Source organism: Sturnira hondurensis, unplaced genomic scaffold (assembly GCF_014824575.4).
Source record: "Sturnira hondurensis isolate 20B ecotype Veracruz unplaced genomic scaffold, ASM1482457v3 Scaffold0018525, whole genome shotgun sequence".
Lineage (NCBI taxonomy): Eukaryota > Metazoa > Chordata > Mammalia > Chiroptera > Phyllostomidae > Sturnira > Sturnira hondurensis.
Window position 1 is genome coordinate 2928696 of NW_028091156.1, and position 17547 is coordinate 2946242.

The window sequence follows — 17547 nt, forward strand, 5'->3', positions numbered from 1 at the left end:
CCTGAGAGACACCATGTCCATCTCTCCAGCCACCCTTCTGGTGGACCCATGGATACTCCCTCAGGGGGTGCAAGTGTCCCAAAAGGGAGTAGCCCAGCTCTCACTCCAGGCCCCACTGTCCCCCGTACCAGCCCAGGGTGTACAAGGCAGCACTAAACTCTTAACGAGACGACTGCACAGCCCCTTTCCTCATAATAGGTGGATTTATTTTTTGACTCATTTAAACATTGACAACAACACAAAAAACCTTTTAACTATGGCCCAATCAGAGGAGTGACTCAGTTTAACGGTGAGCCAATCCAAATTTTCGGCATGTGAGCTGTAAAATTTTAAGCCTATCAAGCAAGGGCTATCTAGCCAAGCAGTTGTTTTATTAGGGGCATCGTGGAAATCCCCCCGCCAAGAGGCGGTTCTGGTTCGTGTTGGGATAACCTCTGCCCTCCCAGAGCTACCCGGAACCAGAACTGGGGACCCCAAAAGGGGGCGCCCCTGGGGAGTTAGGATGATGCTCCTGGCTTGGGGCTCTGTGTTTGTGTATCTGACTGTCTGGGAAGTGGGAACAGGCTGCCTGAGGCCCCAGCCCAAGGCACAGACGATGAACTGGAACCCCAGGCACCATCTGTAGTGCTGAAGAGCTGAGCACACCCTAGGCAGCGGTCCCCAGGCCCGGGTCACCGTCACCACCCCTAACCAGCTCTTCCACCACACTACCTGCGAGACCCCATGGACAGGACAGCCACGTGGGAGGAATCTGTGGTCCTAGCTGGTGTCCCCACTGGCAGTTCCTGGACAAAGGCCCAGATACCTGCTGATGAAGAAAGAGTCAGCTTTCAAGGTGGGTTCCAGTGACAGCAAACACTCCCTGCTCTCCCCTGGACCCACAGGGACCCCCCCCCACTCCTCTGACATGAGCTGTGACCCCATGAGGGTCAAGACAGAAGTGACGAGCCCCCAGCCAGGGACTGCAGCTTGGGCCCCTGGCCGAGGGGCCAAGGCCTCCCCTCCGGGTCCCATCCTCTGCCCAAAGCCAGGGCTGCTGTTGCAGGCACACTTGGGCTATGCACAAAAGCAGAAGGGCGAAAAGCTCCCAGGAGCCCCTGCCTGCAGAGGTCCCCATTGTCTATATCCTCAAGGCTGGGATATTTGATCCTCGGGACAGAAAATTCCAGCCCTGACTGATGTAGCTCAGTTGGTTGGGCATCGTCCCGCACAGCCAAAGGACAGAAAATTCTGCCTCAAGCCCTGAAGGGCTGACACAGGAGGGGGCACTCAAGCACCCCACTTTTACCTAAGGGCACCCTGCCCACCTGAGTGAGAGGTCTCTACGCCCATCAACCCAACTCCAAGTGGTAACCTCAGGGGGCTACCTGCCTGTGGCCTCCCTACCCACCTCTAGCCTCCATACCAGGTGTCTTCTGTCCCAGCCTTCCAAGGAGGGGCTCCCGGGTGGGAGGCTGTCTTCGCTTGTTGTTGCGCGTGCCCCCTGTACACATCCTTCCTCTCTCTGCCCCAGAGACGTCTCTTGCACAGACAGCCCTTACAAGCTTGTGTGACCCTCTCGGTCTCTAGGTCTATCCATCTCTCCCTCACCCTGTGCTCACTCACTCACACCTCCCCAAATACCCACCCCCATCTTCTCTCCGGGGCCTGAGAGTCTCTGCCTTGGCTCTTGCGTGCATGATTGAACGTTCTAATTTATTTGCCAGGAGCTGTCTCTGCAGCTCTGGCCTCAGTAACTCACGCGCCAGCAGTCCACTGGGATGTGTATAATTCAGTGTTGAGAGGGCTCTGGGATGTGCTGTTTGAGATTAAAAGAAGAAAAAAGCCATGGAGGAGGCTTAGAGCAGATCAAAGCAGGCTGGGGAGAGGCCAGGTGGGAGGCAGGGCTCTGCCCGTGCTGCTGTGCCTTAGAAACACCAGGGGAGTTTTCAAAACGAATGCTCCCCGAGGCCCAGCCCAATCCAATTAAAAAAAGCATCAGGACTTTTTAAAAAGCATCCTTGGTGATTCTAAAGTTCACCTAGAGATGAGTTCACCCAGGGAGTGGGGAGGGAGAGAAAAGTTGGGTGCACCCTGAGCCAAAGGAGTGTCAGGCCCACCCCTCATCTCCCCTTTAAGGCCATGCGAGTGTTCGATGCCAGAGAACAAGGGGCCAGTAAATGCACTTGGCTCTAAAAGTGGTCCTGCCCAGTTCCGTGGTTCTGGAGATACAGTGGGGACTCCGGCTGCTCAGACACCCCAGAGGGGCGCCAAAGCAGCCCGGGCCCCTTGATTTTGTCTCCCTTCTTCCTGATTGCCTCCCCTCCCCTCCCCTGTGCCTGAACCATCATCCTCACCGTCTAAATCCTTCCAAGTTTGGACGGCACCTCCTATCCGTTCAACAAGCAAATGCATCACACCTACTGTGCACTTGGCCCAGGTTTCTGGAGCAGGAAGTGGAGACATGCTTTCTGCTTGAAGCTGCTCACAAGCAGAGGGACCCTGGGAATCACAGACAGTGCGAGACGTGCCATGGGGGTCCTGGGAGCCCAGAGGCAGGGCTGTGAAATCAACCAAGGTCTTCCCAAGGGGGCTTGCGGTTTTCCGGTAGGACGGGACACAGGAGCCAAGCTTTAAGGGGCACTGGGATTCCCCTGATGCTTTCTTGGTCCCTCCCGGCCTCCATGAACACCCCCTTTTCCCCTGTGCCCACGGCATGCTGCCCCTTTTCTCTACCAGGTGTCGGGTAACAGTGTGGACATGGCTGCATCTGCAAACAGAGGGGAGGCCCTTGGGTTCAAGGAGGGTGTCTCACTCACCTGGGTGACCCCAGGTCTAGCACGGCACCCAGTACACAGTAAGTACTCAGTGAACGGTTGTTGAACTAAATACAATTATGGGTCTCACTTTCGTTGGGGAGGGAGCAGCAAAATCAGGGCTTTCCAGGTGGCCACATACTCAGGCCTCCATGGGCCCAAGTCCTGCATCCTCCTGCTCTCAGGACCTGTGTTCACTCCAAGCACCAGTGAGAAGAAGATGGGGCAGCTGAGGAGGTTTCTGAAGCTGGGGCAGCTGTGAGGCCTTGAAGAAAGCCAACAGCAAGAAGGAATGAGGAGGGCTGTGAGGCTTACAGGCAGGGTGAAGGGCAATGCAGATGCCCCCCCCCCATAAGGAGGGCCAGGAGCCAGGGGTCTGCAAGGACAGCCTCTCTGGAAGGCACCTAGTGGACAGGGCTTCTTGCATAAGGGGACCAGGCTGACCCCACAGATGTGCTTCGGGCCTGCGCACAATTCACAGAAGGGATAAAGGGCAAGGAAAGGGACTGAGCAGGGCCTGGGGACATTCTTGAAGAAGAAAGCGGGGTAGGAGAAAAGACAGCTCACTGGTGGGTGATCAGTGCAAGTGATCAGAAGGTCATTGTGGAAGAGAAACACTGCCAGAGGCCACTGGGAAACCCTGAATGACCAGCATGGGGCCCGGTGCCCCTCACAGGACAAGCCCGCTTAGACCTCAGTGCTTATCCCACCAGGGTGGATGTGGTCAAGGATCTGCCTGTGTTTTGTTTTGTTTTGTTTTGTTTTGTTTTGTTTTGTTTTCAAAATACAGTGGCTCAGGCCCATCTGTCCCAGAGAGTTTGATCTGGGCAGGAATAGGCCTTGAGATATACGGTTTGTTTGTGGGGGTCTTGCGGGGAGGATGTTGGAAATAAAAGAAATTAATATATGTCAAGTGCTTAGAAGGGCTCACATAAGCATTCAGTAAATGTTAACTCCTTATTTATTATTATCCAAAAAGTACACGTTGAATATCTACTCTGAGCAGCACTGGAACAGTCAACACCGATGAGCCAACACCACTGCCCTCTTGGGGTTGACAACTTGTAAAGGGAGAGGTTAAAACCAGTGGATTCAAGATATCCCTCCATCATCAAGGTCTGTCTTTCCTGCCCCCTGAATCCATCCACTTCACTCCATCCTCATTGCCTGCAGCCCTGGTCCAGACCAGCATCCCTTCTTACCGGGATGGTTCCCTGGTTTTCTCTGCCTGCAGTCTTGCAACAGGGTTACAGGGGGATTGTCTAAAGGCACCTCTTCCTCCTCCTCTCCTGCCGGCTCCCAAATCTCTCTTAGAGCATGCTGCCAGAGAACAAAACAAGACAACCGAATGGGATGAACCAGACTTGGTGGCTCTCTTTCATTAACCTCACGATGAGCGTGGCGCCGGTCCTGTGATGCATGTACAGGGTGTGTGTGTGTTGGACGCCATCTAGTGGACAGTAGGGCAACTTTTTTCCAAGCTATGAATGAACTCCCCAAGCTTAGTAGTACAGGGCAAGATTTTAAAATTAAAGATTATCCTTGACCCCACAATTAGGTCGATGTGGCAAAGGAGATTTACAGCCTACAGGCACCCTGCCTATCACTGTGCTAAGTAGAGAGTTTCAGCAATGAGCCAGATGGCCTTTGACCTCAAGTATACCCAGGTTAGATGGATAAACCAGCTATGTGAGTAGATTATTATAATGTAGGATTCGGCATATTGCTGAGGAGAATCCATGGGGCTAGACTAGTCTCTGGGCAGCTTTGAGAGAAGGCTTCTTCGGTTATGATCCCAGGGTTCAGTCCCTGGTTGTGGAGAGGGCCCTGCCCTCCATGCCCCATCCATGGTTAATCCAGGTGACCGAAATCTGCCTCTCTTGAGTCTGAATCATCACAGACCTACTCACTGCCACTTCCCTACACCCCTGCCCATGCCTTCATCTTCAATGAGAGAATGCCTCTTTCCAGAACATTAGCCCTGAACTCACATAAAAGTAATTATGCTCCTATAGGGACAGCGTGGGGAAGGCATGGACGAGGCCACCCTCGCACTGTCCCACTCTGCAACTCGGCAGCTGTGTGACCTTCAGAAAATCTCATTACCTCAGGCCCCAGCTGTAAATCCAGGACACAGCTCCAAGATCTCTTCCCCTTTAAAAAGTCTGGAGTTTTTGCGGCATGTTATTATATTCCAGGGAATTAAATTCAACTCCATTATTTCTCAAGAAGTCAAATATCAAATCACCGCATAATAGGGTTCTAGTGTCATTCAAAAAATCAAATCTGAAAATGATAAATTGCGTATATTTAGTTGTAACAAAATTTCCTGCCCTCTAAAATTGTAGAGAAGAGAGGAACACAGAAAAGTGATGCTATCTTTCTTTTAAAAAAAAGAATTTTTGAAAACTAAATCATAACAGTTGAAAAGTTCCTCTCTGGGAATATGGTTAGTAAATCTGCACTCTGATTAGAATTATGTAACAGTTTACAAAGCCCCTCTGTGTCACTAACACCAAGATGCTCAGCTGGATCATCGTGGCACTGTGGCTAGGTGACGCAATTTCCCTCCTGAACTGGTGAGCTATCTGTAGCTTTATTTTCTTCCCTTTATTCTTTTATATGTTAAAAAAAAGAAAAGAAAAAGGACTAAGACAAGATCAGCCAAGTCACTAAGAGTAATACCTGGAGCCAACTCAGAGTCACCATCGGACACAGGACCAAGTATGCTGGCCACAGATGGAGCTCGCCAATCAGCCTGTGAAACAGACATTAGGTTTTACCTGCAACTTTTGGACAGAGTATATCGGAGCCAGAATGTTATCACCAAGTGGCCATTTAGGGATGACAAAAAGTGGGCAACCCAGAGGCCAGATGATCATGCCTGATTTGGCTACTCTCCAAGTAAATTCTGTGTTCCATGATATAATCCACTTTTTCTATTTACCGTCAACATGTTTAAGGGGCACTAATTTTGGATTCTTGCCTATGTCTCATAATCTGCTTGCCTACTCAACATCTATGTCTCTTAAGAGACTAGCCTTCTTCCTCTCTATGCTTTAGCAAGGTTTATGAGTTCCATTCACCCTATTTACTTCTCGTCTTCTATAGCAGAGTTGAATATTCTCAACACAGCACACGCTGTCATAATGTTTTCAACAAATAAAATGCATAGGATTGAAAAAGAAACGTTATAAAAATAGTTATACGTTAAGTAACAATATCTAATAGCAGCACGTCTTTTAACTACTGCAACTTCCAAGTAGTGATAAGCTTAACAATAAATACTGAGTTGCCTCCCACACCTGGGAAGTGATATGAACACATCTGGGATGACTGGCTGCCAAAGTCACAGACAGGTACTGTTCTCATACTCCTGGGGTTTGTATTCATGCATTTAAATTCACAATAAAGGCGATGCTAGATTTCAGTATTTGGTCCCGACGGTCTACGGACTGCAGTTAGGACTCCGCCGAGGGCCAGCCGCGGTTGACCTCTCCTGGGCCCATCAACCACATTCCCGAGCCGGCCTGCGCCTTCCAAATCTGGCGCCCTCGGAGGACAGAGGACATGCTTGTTAAAAGGGAGTGAGGGTAGAATTAATTGGGAGAGCAAAGAAGCCTTCCAGGGAACAGAAAGGTTAAAGGGGTGGTGCCGAATTCGCCTAGGAGCTACAGAATCAGGGCAAGCCCAGGCTCCGCAGGCAGCAGCGGCAGCAAATGCAGCAGCAGCCCAGACTCAAGCAGCCGCAGGCACCGCGGAAGAACCGACCCTGCCGCCGGCCTCCCGCGCGCGCGCCGGAGGCNAGGGTAGAATTAATTGGGAGAGCAAAGAAGCCTTCCAGGGAACAGAAAGGTTAAAGGGGTGGTGCCGAATTCGCCTAGGAGCTACAGAATCAGGGCAAGCCCAGGCTCCACAGGCAGCAGCGGCAGCAAATGCAGCAGCAGCCCAGACTCAAGCAGCCGCAGGCACCGCGGAAGAACCGACCCTGCCGCCGGCCTCCCGCGCGCGCGCCGGAGGCCCCGCCCCTTAAACGCGTGCGCCGGAGGCGTTCCCGCCGCCAGGCAGCAACAATCTATCCGGGAGCTGCGGGTGGTCGACGCTACGTGCTGCGGCTGCAGAGGGGGGCGGGCTGACGGACGACGCACGCACGCGAGGGGCGGTGAGACAGTGGCAGCGTGTGTTCAGGTGGTGGCGTCGGCTTGCGGAGCTGCAGCGGGACGAGTGGGAGGATGGCGGAGTCCTCGGACAAGCTCTACCGGGTCGAGTACGCGAAGAGCGGGCGCGCCTCTTGCAAGAAATGCAGCGAGAGCATCCCCAAGGACTCGCTCCGGATGGCCATCATGGTGCAGGTGCGAGCGAGAGGGCCGCTTTGTGCTCGGCGGAGCTTCGTGTCCGGGAAGTGTGGGGGGAGGGCTCGCCTGGAGGAGCGGGACGAGCCGGCCCCGCGGAGCCCACTCGGGGCCTGTGGGTGCTGCTGCTCCGGACCTTCTGGAAGGCTTTACTGATCTTGAACGGAAAGCCCTGGAAATAGAGTTGGGGGCTGGGGGTGTTTTTTGCTTTGTAAAAATGAGGAACCGTTTCTGTTAACATTCGCCCCGGGGGAGGGGGGCGCGGTGCGGAATGTGTGCGTGGTCTTTTGAGGCTCATCTGATTTTTTTGTTTACTTTGTTCTAGAAGATCTTTTTGTTCTCCATTGATGGTGATGGCTGGCATGAGAGGATTTTGTTTTAAACCTATTTTTGGCTATTATTTCAACACCCGCTGAGTTTCATTTTTTTAATTATGCAAAACTGCACGTCAGTGTCGTTTTTTTGTACTGTGCATTCCCTTTTGGCCTGATTTGTGGTTTAAAGTAACATTTCCCCAAACTTTTCAGATTCATAGTCAAGTTCTCCTGATGTAATTTGCTGCCGTAGGGTTTAAGTAAGAGTGGCTTTGGGGGGTTCCTCGCGGGGACTTGTTGACAGATTGGGGATCCCCCTTCTACGTTCCTTAGACTTCAGAGATGCCTGTAACTGTTGGAGTGGTCTGTGGGGTGGGGTGCCTGAAGGACCCTGCCAAGGGGGTTCCTGCCTCCTCCAGCTTCCATTTTGCTCCTGTGGGGTCTGGGTTCTCACCTGCCCTCTCTCCCCACCCCTGGACGTAAAGCCATCTGTTATCCAGGCTGGATGCTCCTGGTCAGGGTAACTTGATTTTCCTTCCTTGCAGGGAGGCACTAAAGAATTTTGGAAATGACCAGAGAGCCCTTACTGGGTTTTCAATACTCTTAGGGTAGAGAGGAGTGAGTATAAGTACTTAGGTCATCCCATTCCTGACCCAGCAGGGAGTGGGGCTGTTATCTGGGTATCCTCAGGACTTACCTAGCTCGGTACCTGACACAGTATTTACTGAGCCTAGGTGCTCCGTACACACTTCCTGAGCACCTAGGCCCTGTGTTGGCTTGTAGGGGCACAAAGAGAGACTGCCCTTGGAAGCTGCACTTTGGTTTTAAAAGGTAGGTGACAGGTAAACATTGCGGGGGGGGGGGGGGGATGCCACCTGCTGGAGCTGTGCCTTAAGCATTGTGTGCCCAGGATGGGAGCTTCATCTGGAGTCCTTGTTCACCAAGTGGCAGGAAGTTGAGGGTGGATTGGCAGATCTGCCGCCCAAAGAGCCACATCCCACCCCCCCCACCCGCCCCCACCCCCTGGTCTTGGAACCTTACCTGGAATGTATGGGCAGGCTGATCTTACGAAGCTCTGTCCCCCTGCAAGGCCTCTGAACCTGGGGTCTGTGGGGTGTAGGTAGCAGGTCCCTGAGGGTAGATGAGAACTAAGCTCCAGATAGAAGTCATTTCCTTCAGTTACGAGCATAAGCCCCAAAGGCGTATTAGCAGTACTTGTGGTTTTTGTCACCATTGGTAATTACAGGTATTTTCATATCACCTTACATGTGTTGGGAATTTTCCTACATATCATTTGCGCTCATCACTGCTTCAAGATTACTGTAGTTAGCTCATGGGTTACTGTAGTCCAGTAAGCTTTTTAAGTGTTTTGTTAACTACATCTATATAGTTGGTTCCCTTTGTGAGCCTTTGTCTTTTGTCCTGCATTTTTAAATGTAATTCAGAGAAGGGGTCGTCTGTAGGCTTCACAAGGCAGCCAAAGAGGATCCTGTTCTATTGAAAACCGAAAACCTAAGTGAAAACCTAAGGGTAGCCGGGGTGATGAGCAAGGACTCTGAGGATAAAGACGAAGGGTGGGTGGGTCTGGGGGAGTGTGGGGTGGCTCCACTGAGGAACCAGTTCCCAGACGTACTAAATTCTAACATTCAGGGTGCTCTTTTGGCAAACTTGATGGTGAGGGAGAGTCTTTATTATTAAAAGTAAGTGTGGTTGCCTGTAATAGTAATTAGGGAGTGGAGTTTTAATTCAGAATATACAATTGGTCTTCTAGACTGCGGGTGAAGGCTGCAAAAAAGAAGCCGTTCTTTCACTTGGATGTTAAAAACCTTCTTTTACATTTGTATGGGAGGATTGTTCTGGCTGTATCCAATCCCTGAAACTTAAGCTGATACGCCCTGGAGCAGCCTTGAGGGGATGAACTGGGCCAGGTTGTGGCAGCCTGCCTCTCCAGTCTTGAGGGTTGGGGCACAGGGAGTCTTCAGAGAGGCTGCGATACGCTCATCCCTTTCCTGCCGTGGGCGGGCAGTGGAGTGGCTGGGTGAGGACCCTGCAATGAGGTGGGTGCTCAGTACACGAAGATTCTGCCGCTACCAGAGCCCTGTGTCTGCCGAGCAATAGCCATAGTCTTGCAACCTTGATCTAGTTCCCTTCTTGTCACATCGTTCTCAGTCCTAAGGTCCACTGTAAAGCCTTGCTTTGGTCAGAGGTTCTTCCTCTTGAGGAGGATGGGGCCCCAGTCACCCATGCATGGGAGCACAGCACCCAGACCAAGGTTGAGGGGCAGGTGTGAGGCCCTGACGGAGCCAGGAAGTTACGGCACAGTCATGAGTCGCAGAGTGGGGGCAAAGCCACCGAGCTGCGTGTCCTCCTGTGCGTGAGCATAACCAGAACTCGGCAGAGGAGGGGTAGACAGGGTACCAAGGCAGAAGAGCCAGGCGGAGGCCACTGCAGATGTCTTACAAGATGGCCTGGTGCTTAAGGATGTGTCTGCTGCTTTGGTGAAAGTGTAAGGACCAGAACACAAGTCTGCTTTGGGATGCCATGTGTTGTCTGGTTTGGGGATCTCTTTTCCACAGTAGGGACCCCCCCTTCCTTTCCCCTTCCCTCCAGACATAAGGCATTCTACAAATACCCTGAGTTGTCCACCGAGAGCAGGCTTTGCCAGGTGCCAGCAAGATGGGCATTGATTAAATAATCACCCAGATGGATCATTCTTACCTGGGAACTGTGAGAGGGGCCTTAGGGGACAGTGCTGCTTGCTCTGACTAGGACTGGGAGAGTTCTGGGCTGAGGGATGCTGCTGTAAACCAGGCTGCCTGATGCGGAGGAGTCCTTGAAATGCCCGGCCTTGACCTTCCATTTTAATCTACTAAATCTAGAAAGAGGCTACTCACAGAGTGGGCAAGGTTGGAGACCTTGTCATTGCTTTTTCACGCTATTTCCCCTGTCCCCACAACTCGTCCTAAAAGTTCTGTGTGCTATTTACTTTTAACAATGTTTTAATATTTTTGTTTCATGTGGGTAACATCTGGCTTTCTATTGTGTAAAAGCAGGTGTTCAAGGCCTCCCTTGCTTTGGTCAGAACCATTTGTGTATTTTTAAGTAGCTCTTCCCAGCAGCGTAGTGGAAAGAACTGAGGTGTTGGTTCCCACCCAAAAGCAGTCGTGGGTGCCAAGGACCAAATAAATGCCACTGTTCATCCCACCTTGCCAGTCACTGTCACCTCCACTCTGTAAAGCCTGGGAGTGCCTGGCACTATGACAGTGAAAGGCCTGATACTGTCCAGTCGGTACCAACCCTAACGCAAAACTTCACAGAACAGAAAGGCTGCCACGGGAGGTGACCGATTTGCCACGTGGCCCAACTCCCCAGGACCTGCAGCAGGAAGTGGCACTTCCTGAGGGCCTGGGGGCAGGTTGGCAGGCTGGTGACCGACTCCAGACCTCTGTTGTCTGCTCTAGCTGGCCTGCTTCCCTGACCCGTGTTCGTTCTCTCTCTCTCTCTCTCTCTGAAGTAAATTTATTCCATCCACATCTGTGTGGCTGCTGCATGCCTGCCACTTGTCTGACACATTTTCTTGGCCTTGCTCATTATCTGGGACTAGCTCCTCATTATCCTAACTTCCAGGGCCCTCTCGGGGCTGCGCAGGCCCTCTGAGTCCAGACCTGCCTCTCCCAGGCAGACACAGCAGAGTCAGGACACGGGACGGGCATCCCGTGTGCATGTACTATGCTCAGAGGTAAAGCCTGTCACTGAAATGTAGAGGCATGTGCTTAAAAAGGAGCGCAGGCAGAGTCCTGTTCAAAAATGCCACCGTTCCCAGGGGTGTCCCGTGTCCTGAGAGAGTGGGCTTTAGCAGGCAGCAGCTTTCTTAGCTGTTGGGAAAGACCATGGAGAGAAATGTGGGGCAGGGGCTGCTGTTTCTCGTCGGTTTGCAGCTTTTCCCAGGCCGGGTGGGGGCACAGGCAAGCTGCCCTCGTTTTCACGGAGAAGGAAACAAGGGCTGGTTTGCTGTGGCGGGCTGGGCTTCAGGCTGCCTCGGAGATGAACCTGGTGTTCGTTTACCTCCCTCTGATTCTCATCCTTCTAGTCACCCATGTTCGACGGCAAAGTGCCGCACTGGTACCACTTCTCCTGCTTCTGGAAGGTCGGCCACACCATCTGGCAGCCTGATGTCGAGGTGGACGGGTTCTCTGAGCTCCGGTGGGATGACCAACAGAAAGTTAAAAAGACTGCGGAGGCCGGAGGAGTGACAGGTGCGTACACAGCAGGGAGGCAGCGGGTGTTGCTGCCAACCCCAGGGCTTACAGGGAACCTTTTCCAAGAAAGCAGAGAAAGTTCTCCAGAGAAGAAAGGGCCCCTGCTACTTCAGTCGTACCCCATCGGTCCAGCTCCGTCCTGTTGCAGGATATTTTATTTTTTAAGATGCCTGAAATGTGGCCTTTAAAGTTGTTGTTTTCATAGACTGTTTTTTTTTTTTTTTGAGCAGTTTTGGGTTCACCGCAAAATTAAGCAGACAGTGAAGAGAGTTCCCTTATACACCCTGCCCGCACAGAAGCATAGCCTCCCCCGCCATCGGCATCCTTCAGCAGAGTACAGCATTGTCTTATTCCTGACCAGAGGAGAAGCAGTCAGCCTTGGAACTTATTTAAGTACTTTCTGCAGTGAGGGAGCGGGCTCCAGAGGAAGAGGAGAGAGGTGGAAAGGGAGACTACCGGATACTATCTTGTTTCAAAGAGCCTTTCTAAGAAAAGTTTTTATTTTATTGCCAAAAAAGAAGCTCTGTTAACCCACCACAAGGTTAGAAATGGCGTAGATAAGATGAGCCAGTGTGATCCCCCAGAACGTATAGTGTCCTGGTAGAAGAACCCCAGGGAGGAAGAAGCCGGGGAGGGCAGGGACACTGCACCTGCACTGATGCTGTTGAGATGAGCATCGATGTGTCTGGTTCTCCAGGCAAAGGCCAAGGTGGAGTTGGGAGCAAGACGGAGAAGACGCTGGGTGACTTTGCAGTAGAGTACGCCAAGTCCAACAGAAGCACGTGCAAGGGCTGCCTGGAGAAGATAGATAAGGTGAGAGCTCAGCACGAAGATCTGACTCTGGATTTCTCACATTGGATGCCACTGGGCCTCTCAGAAGAAAAGAAAAACGGGTTTTAAGTGCAAGCTCAACACTAGTGGTTAACAGTAAAGGGAAGGTCTTAGAGGAGGCAGGAGGTGACCATGACTTTTCTTCCAGGCAGGTCTGGCCCTAATTACTTGTGGTTCAGGCCTCGTGACTTTAAGTTGCATTCACTCTTAGGACGCGGGGTTGGGGAGATGGGGTTGGAAAGCGTTTACGTGAAGGTCTCTTATGGGCTTGGCAGCGATGGAGAGGGGGCTATTGGTCTGGGTTTCACAGCAGGTGACGTTTCAGGGGTGAGTTCCTTCCCTGGAGGAAGCCTCGGGTTTCCTCCCCTTCACCAGAGGAGTGTCCTTAACCACTCTTTCCTACCAGTTGTTGTCCTGATGACAGCCGGCTGGGGGCTTGGGTGCTGTCCGAGTAGCAGGGGGACAAGGGTGGCAGGATGGGCCTGTGCCCTCCAGCCTCGTCAGTCTCCTCTGATCCTGGTCGGAGGTTCCTGCCTCCTTGGAGTATGGGACCAGAAGTGGGGGGGGAGGCGGGCCCTGTGGGGTGTAGAAAGAAAAATCATGACATTGCTGAGTCTTCTTCAGCTGCCTTCAGCCACTGTAAATTTAGGGCAAAGGTTTAGGTTCCCAGGGGAGTGTCAGAAGCTGTGAGCTGTTGTTGGCCGGAAACAGGGTTTTGTGTAGCGTTGGCACCCCTCGTGCGGAGTTGTCCAGGCCTAGGGCTCGCAGGCATGGAGCTCTGCTAGGAATGTCAGGTCTGGAACTGTGGGCCTGGGTGGGATGGCAGGACTTCGTCAATGAAACAGTGGGGGGTGGGGCAGAAAAATCCCTGCTGGGAGGGGGGGCCTCCCAGTGCAGTTCAAGGACGCAGCTCTGCCCCAGCCTACTGTGTTAGTGTTCTTAACGCCTGTTCCAGGTCAGCAGAACATCCTCAGGAGTGCCTTATGTTAACCAGTGGTCTTTGGTGCCAGTTCAACACCAGTAGGAATCCCAGATTGGGGTGCAGTGAAGAAGGAAACGTTATTCGGTGAAAATAGCACCATAGTGCTGGGGGCACTATCTTCAGTGGTGCATTCCATCTTCAGTGGTCTCCCAGCCAGAGGGGGCTTATATGGACAGAAATCCCCACCCTTGCTCTATGATTGTTCCATCCTCATGCAAATGAAGACTCCAAATTCTCACAGTTTGATCCAAAAGGCACTGTCCTGATTGGTCAGAATCAAAAAGCCAAAATCTCCCAGCAGTCCTTACAGTGCCCTTGGGGTGGACCTGAGGTCCCTCTCTGGACAGGTTGGCTTGGTCACCACTGGGCCTTCAGTGTCACCATCCTTTCTTCTCTCTCTCCTACAGGGCCAGGTGCGCCTCTCCAAAAAGATGCTGGACCCTGAGAAGCCCCAGCTGGGCATGATTGATCGCTGGTACCACCCTCGCTGCTTTGTCGAGAACAGGGAGGAGCTGAACTTTCGCCCTGAGTACAGCGCGAGCCAGCTCAAGGGCTTCAACCTGCTTGCTCCCGAGGATAAGGAAGACCTGAAGAAGCAGCTCCCCGGAGTCAAGAGCGAAGGGTGGGTGGAGGTTGTGTGGGTTGCAAGGGGAGCTCAGTGAGGGGCTTGATGGAGTTCTAGAGACCCTGTAGACTTCATACCACTCCTGTGTTTCCTCCTTCCTGACCTTGAGAAAGCCAGGGATGCCGGGCGGGGGCGGGGCGGGGGCAGTAGAAGTTGAGCTCCCTGCCCTTTCCTAGCCGTGGTAGCAGAGGACTGCAGGGTGCTCCTAGTGGTCTGACCTGTGACCCCTGCACAACCCACCTCCCCATCCTCATGACCTCCTCCTGTGTGGGTGTGTTCCTTTGTGATTGGCTATCGCTGAGGAACGGTGCTTGGGAAGATCACAACAGTTTTTAAATGGGGTGGGGGAGCAGTCGATAAGACAGTCCCTGGTTTAGAGTTGAGGCTGATACGGATTTCATACAGTTTAGGATGGGAAGCCCTACTGGTGACTTATCTGGAGTTTTTCTTCTGCTGGTCCAGACAAGCACACCAAGGGAGATGTGGCAGCGCCGTGATGTGCACCGTGCCCCTGGGCCGGTGACTGCTCCGTGTTAGGGTCAGGGTGTCCCTGACATCACCAAGCAGCTATCCTGCATTATTTGAGTTCATAGCACACGAGTTCATTGCACAGCACATGTGGCTTGGGCCTCTGAGAAAACTGGGAAACTGGGCCGTGGATTAATGGTCCGGGCACTGCGGCACGTGATACAGTTGTAGGGAGCGTGAGCGCCCATGTGTGCTGGACCAGCCATCAGAACTGCTGGGGCGCTTTCAGTATGCAGGGTGCTGTGTAAAACGCTTTCGGTGGGATGTTCCATTTAATCGTCCCCACAGCCCTGGGGGGTAGATGGTATTGTCTCTGTTTTCAAGGATAAGGAAAAAATGCATTTGGCTGAGGTTTGGAGCTTAGCTGAAGTGGAGTCTCGACCACTGTGGCTCTCCTGCCCTGTTTGTTTAAGGGCTGCGATGACCCTCAGTGCTCTCCTTGAGGTGTGGATGACACTGCTGGACTTGGTCGGCCAGGTTTGCCGGCCCAGCTGAGGCAGACTGGTCAGCAGTGCCTAGACTGTCGCTCACTTGGGCTTTTAATGGCAGTGCAGTTGACCTCAGAACAGCCTCCTGGCCTTTGGAGCGGCCCTGTGTTTTAGCTGGAAAGGCTGGGCCCCTGACCCTTCTGCTTTGCCTTTCTGCCCCTTGGCTGCGGGCTTTCTTCCTACCAGGAACCTTCCATGCTGTCTCGTTAGTGGCAGGAGGTGCACGGGGTTTTTGGCATCAGGTGGAGCCTGAGCCTTGGATCCTGTGCCGTGCTGTTCCAAGGCCCTGGAGCAGCGCCAGGCCCCCTCCTTGGCAGCAGAGTGTGCTCCGAAGTCGGTGGAGTCCGTGGGACGCTGCCTGAGCCGGCAGCAGGCAGGGCCTGCAGAGAAGAGTTGAGATGAGATACTGTGGCGCCCAAGCCCCTGGATTTCAGAGTTTTCATGGCTCTGGTTCTTTCTTCTGTACCCTGTGTCTCTTTCAGAAAGAGGAAAGGTGATGAGGTAGATGGAATAGACCGAGTGCCCAAGAAGAAATCTAAAAAAGAGAAAGACAAGGATAGTAAGCTTGAAAAGGCCCTCAAGGTGAGTTCTGAGCTGTGTGTGTCCTGCCACCAATCTGTCTCGGTTCTCTTCCCTTATTCTGGGAAGAAAGGTCAAGAAGGTGTTCCTGTCCCACTTACCCGGACCTTTAAGAATTCCCAAATTGATAGCTATTGTTTAAAAGCATGGCTTTTTCCCCGGGTGGTTTTCTTCCCTCCTCCCAAAGAAACAGTTCTTATTNTCTAAAAAAGAGAAAGACAAGGATAGTAAGCTTGAAAAGGCCCTCAAGGTGAGTTCTGAGCTGTGTGTGTCCTGCCACCAATCTGTCTCGGTTCTCTTCCCTTATTCTGGGAAGAAAGGTCAAGAAGGTGTTCTTGTCTCACTTACCCGGACCTTTAAGAATTCCCAAATTGATAGCTATTGTTTAAAAGCATGGCTTTCTCCCCGGGTGGTTTTCTTCCCTCCTCCCAAAGAAACAGTTCTTATTTGGAGGAGAACCCACATTAGACTCCAGGTGCCAGACCAGCAGCCAGGCTCAGGCAGGAGCCGAGAGTTCGGTCCCCACCCACCAGGTCCCCACTGAGGTGGCGGGTTCCTGCTGCTGACACATAGCATGTCGCCGTGTACCTGGACCTGCAGGGTGGCTTGCAAACATGGGAAACTATTAAATTTAAGGATGCGAAAGGTTCTTAGCATAGACAAATACCTTGAAGAGACAGTTTCGTATTTTTTTACATGAAGGTCTCTAGTTTTAGAAGAAGAAAAAAGGAATAGGAGACAATATAGTGAAGAAGGGAAAACTACCTATTAATCAGTAGTCATTAACCAGAGATTCATCACTCTCATTACACGTGCATCGAAGAAAATTACAAATTATTAATCAGAAAGGCTAGGTGTTTGGACAGCTGGGGGAGAACATTTACTTTCTTTTGGGAACTTGATTTCTGTGAGCCATCTGCTTGGCTCTCTTATGTGAGTATTCAGTTTCGCCCAGCGGTATAAAAATTTGAAGCAGCTTCTGGTGGTTCAGGTTTGATAAGAATGACAAATTTGGTGTGGTTGCCCTTTATAAAAAAACGAGTCTGTTATGGTCCAAATCTGGCTGCCATAGAGCTGGGGTGCTGTTTTGAACTGAGGAAATGGGTGCTTGGGCATCCCCCCTGCATGCTCTCAGATTGGTGGAGGGCAGCCATGCCCACCTCCCTTGGGTGCCAGGTGTCAGCCAATAACCTGGGTGCTTCCGAGCTCTTTCCTGTGTTCCCTGGGGTTTTTTTCCTGTGGGCTTGATCCCTGGGACCCTTGTTGCTGGACTGCAGCCCTCCACACATCCCTCAGTGGTCTCCTCCCCACCTTCCACGGTGTCCCCTGAGAGACCTCACTCTGGGTCTGCTCTGGGGTCCCCAGGGGTGGGGCTGGGCGTGCCCTTCCCTGTTGAGGAGGCTGGCCCTGGAGGGCAGCTCAGCACAGTGAGTGGTGGGAGACAGGCAAGAGCACTGGGGTCTCTGATCGTGGGGTTTCTTTCTTTGGAAAGAGCGGGTTTCTCAGCAGCTGGGTCTTGTCCACAGGCCCAGAACGACCTGATCTGGAACATCAAGGACGAGCTAAAGAAGGTGTGCTCAACGAACGACCTGAAAGAGATGCTCATCTTCAACAAGCAGCAAGTGCCCTCCGGGGAGTCGGCGGTGAGCTGCCTTTGTGTTAAGTGAGACGCGTGGGAGGCCCTCCGATCGCACACCTGCTGGTATTAATTGGGAGGAGTGACAACTCCACGTAGTTGTGTTGCATGGTCATTGCCATCGTGGTCACCATTTCCCAGTGGCACGAAGGGGCAGT

General features: G+C 52.4%; 1 protein-coding gene across 1 annotated transcript in view; it reads left to right on the plus strand.

Moving 5' to 3' along the window:
- The first annotated feature begins 6868 nt into the window (after positions 1 to 6868).
- Positions 6869 to 17547, plus strand: part of PARP1 (poly(ADP-ribose) polymerase 1) — a 32682-nt gene continuing 22003 nt past the window's right edge. The window contains exons 1-6 of the mRNA XM_037069383.1: positions 6869 to 7147; positions 11552 to 11717; positions 12418 to 12533; positions 13941 to 14155; positions 15657 to 15756; positions 17280 to 17396. Of these exons, the coding sequence (XP_036925278.1) occupies positions 7028 to 7147; positions 11552 to 11717; positions 12418 to 12533; positions 13941 to 14155; positions 15657 to 15756; positions 17280 to 17396 (834 nt within the window). The 5' untranslated portion in view covers positions 6869 to 7027. The remainder of the gene's footprint in view (positions 7148 to 11551; positions 11718 to 12417; positions 12534 to 13940; positions 14156 to 15656; positions 15757 to 17279; positions 17397 to 17547) is intronic.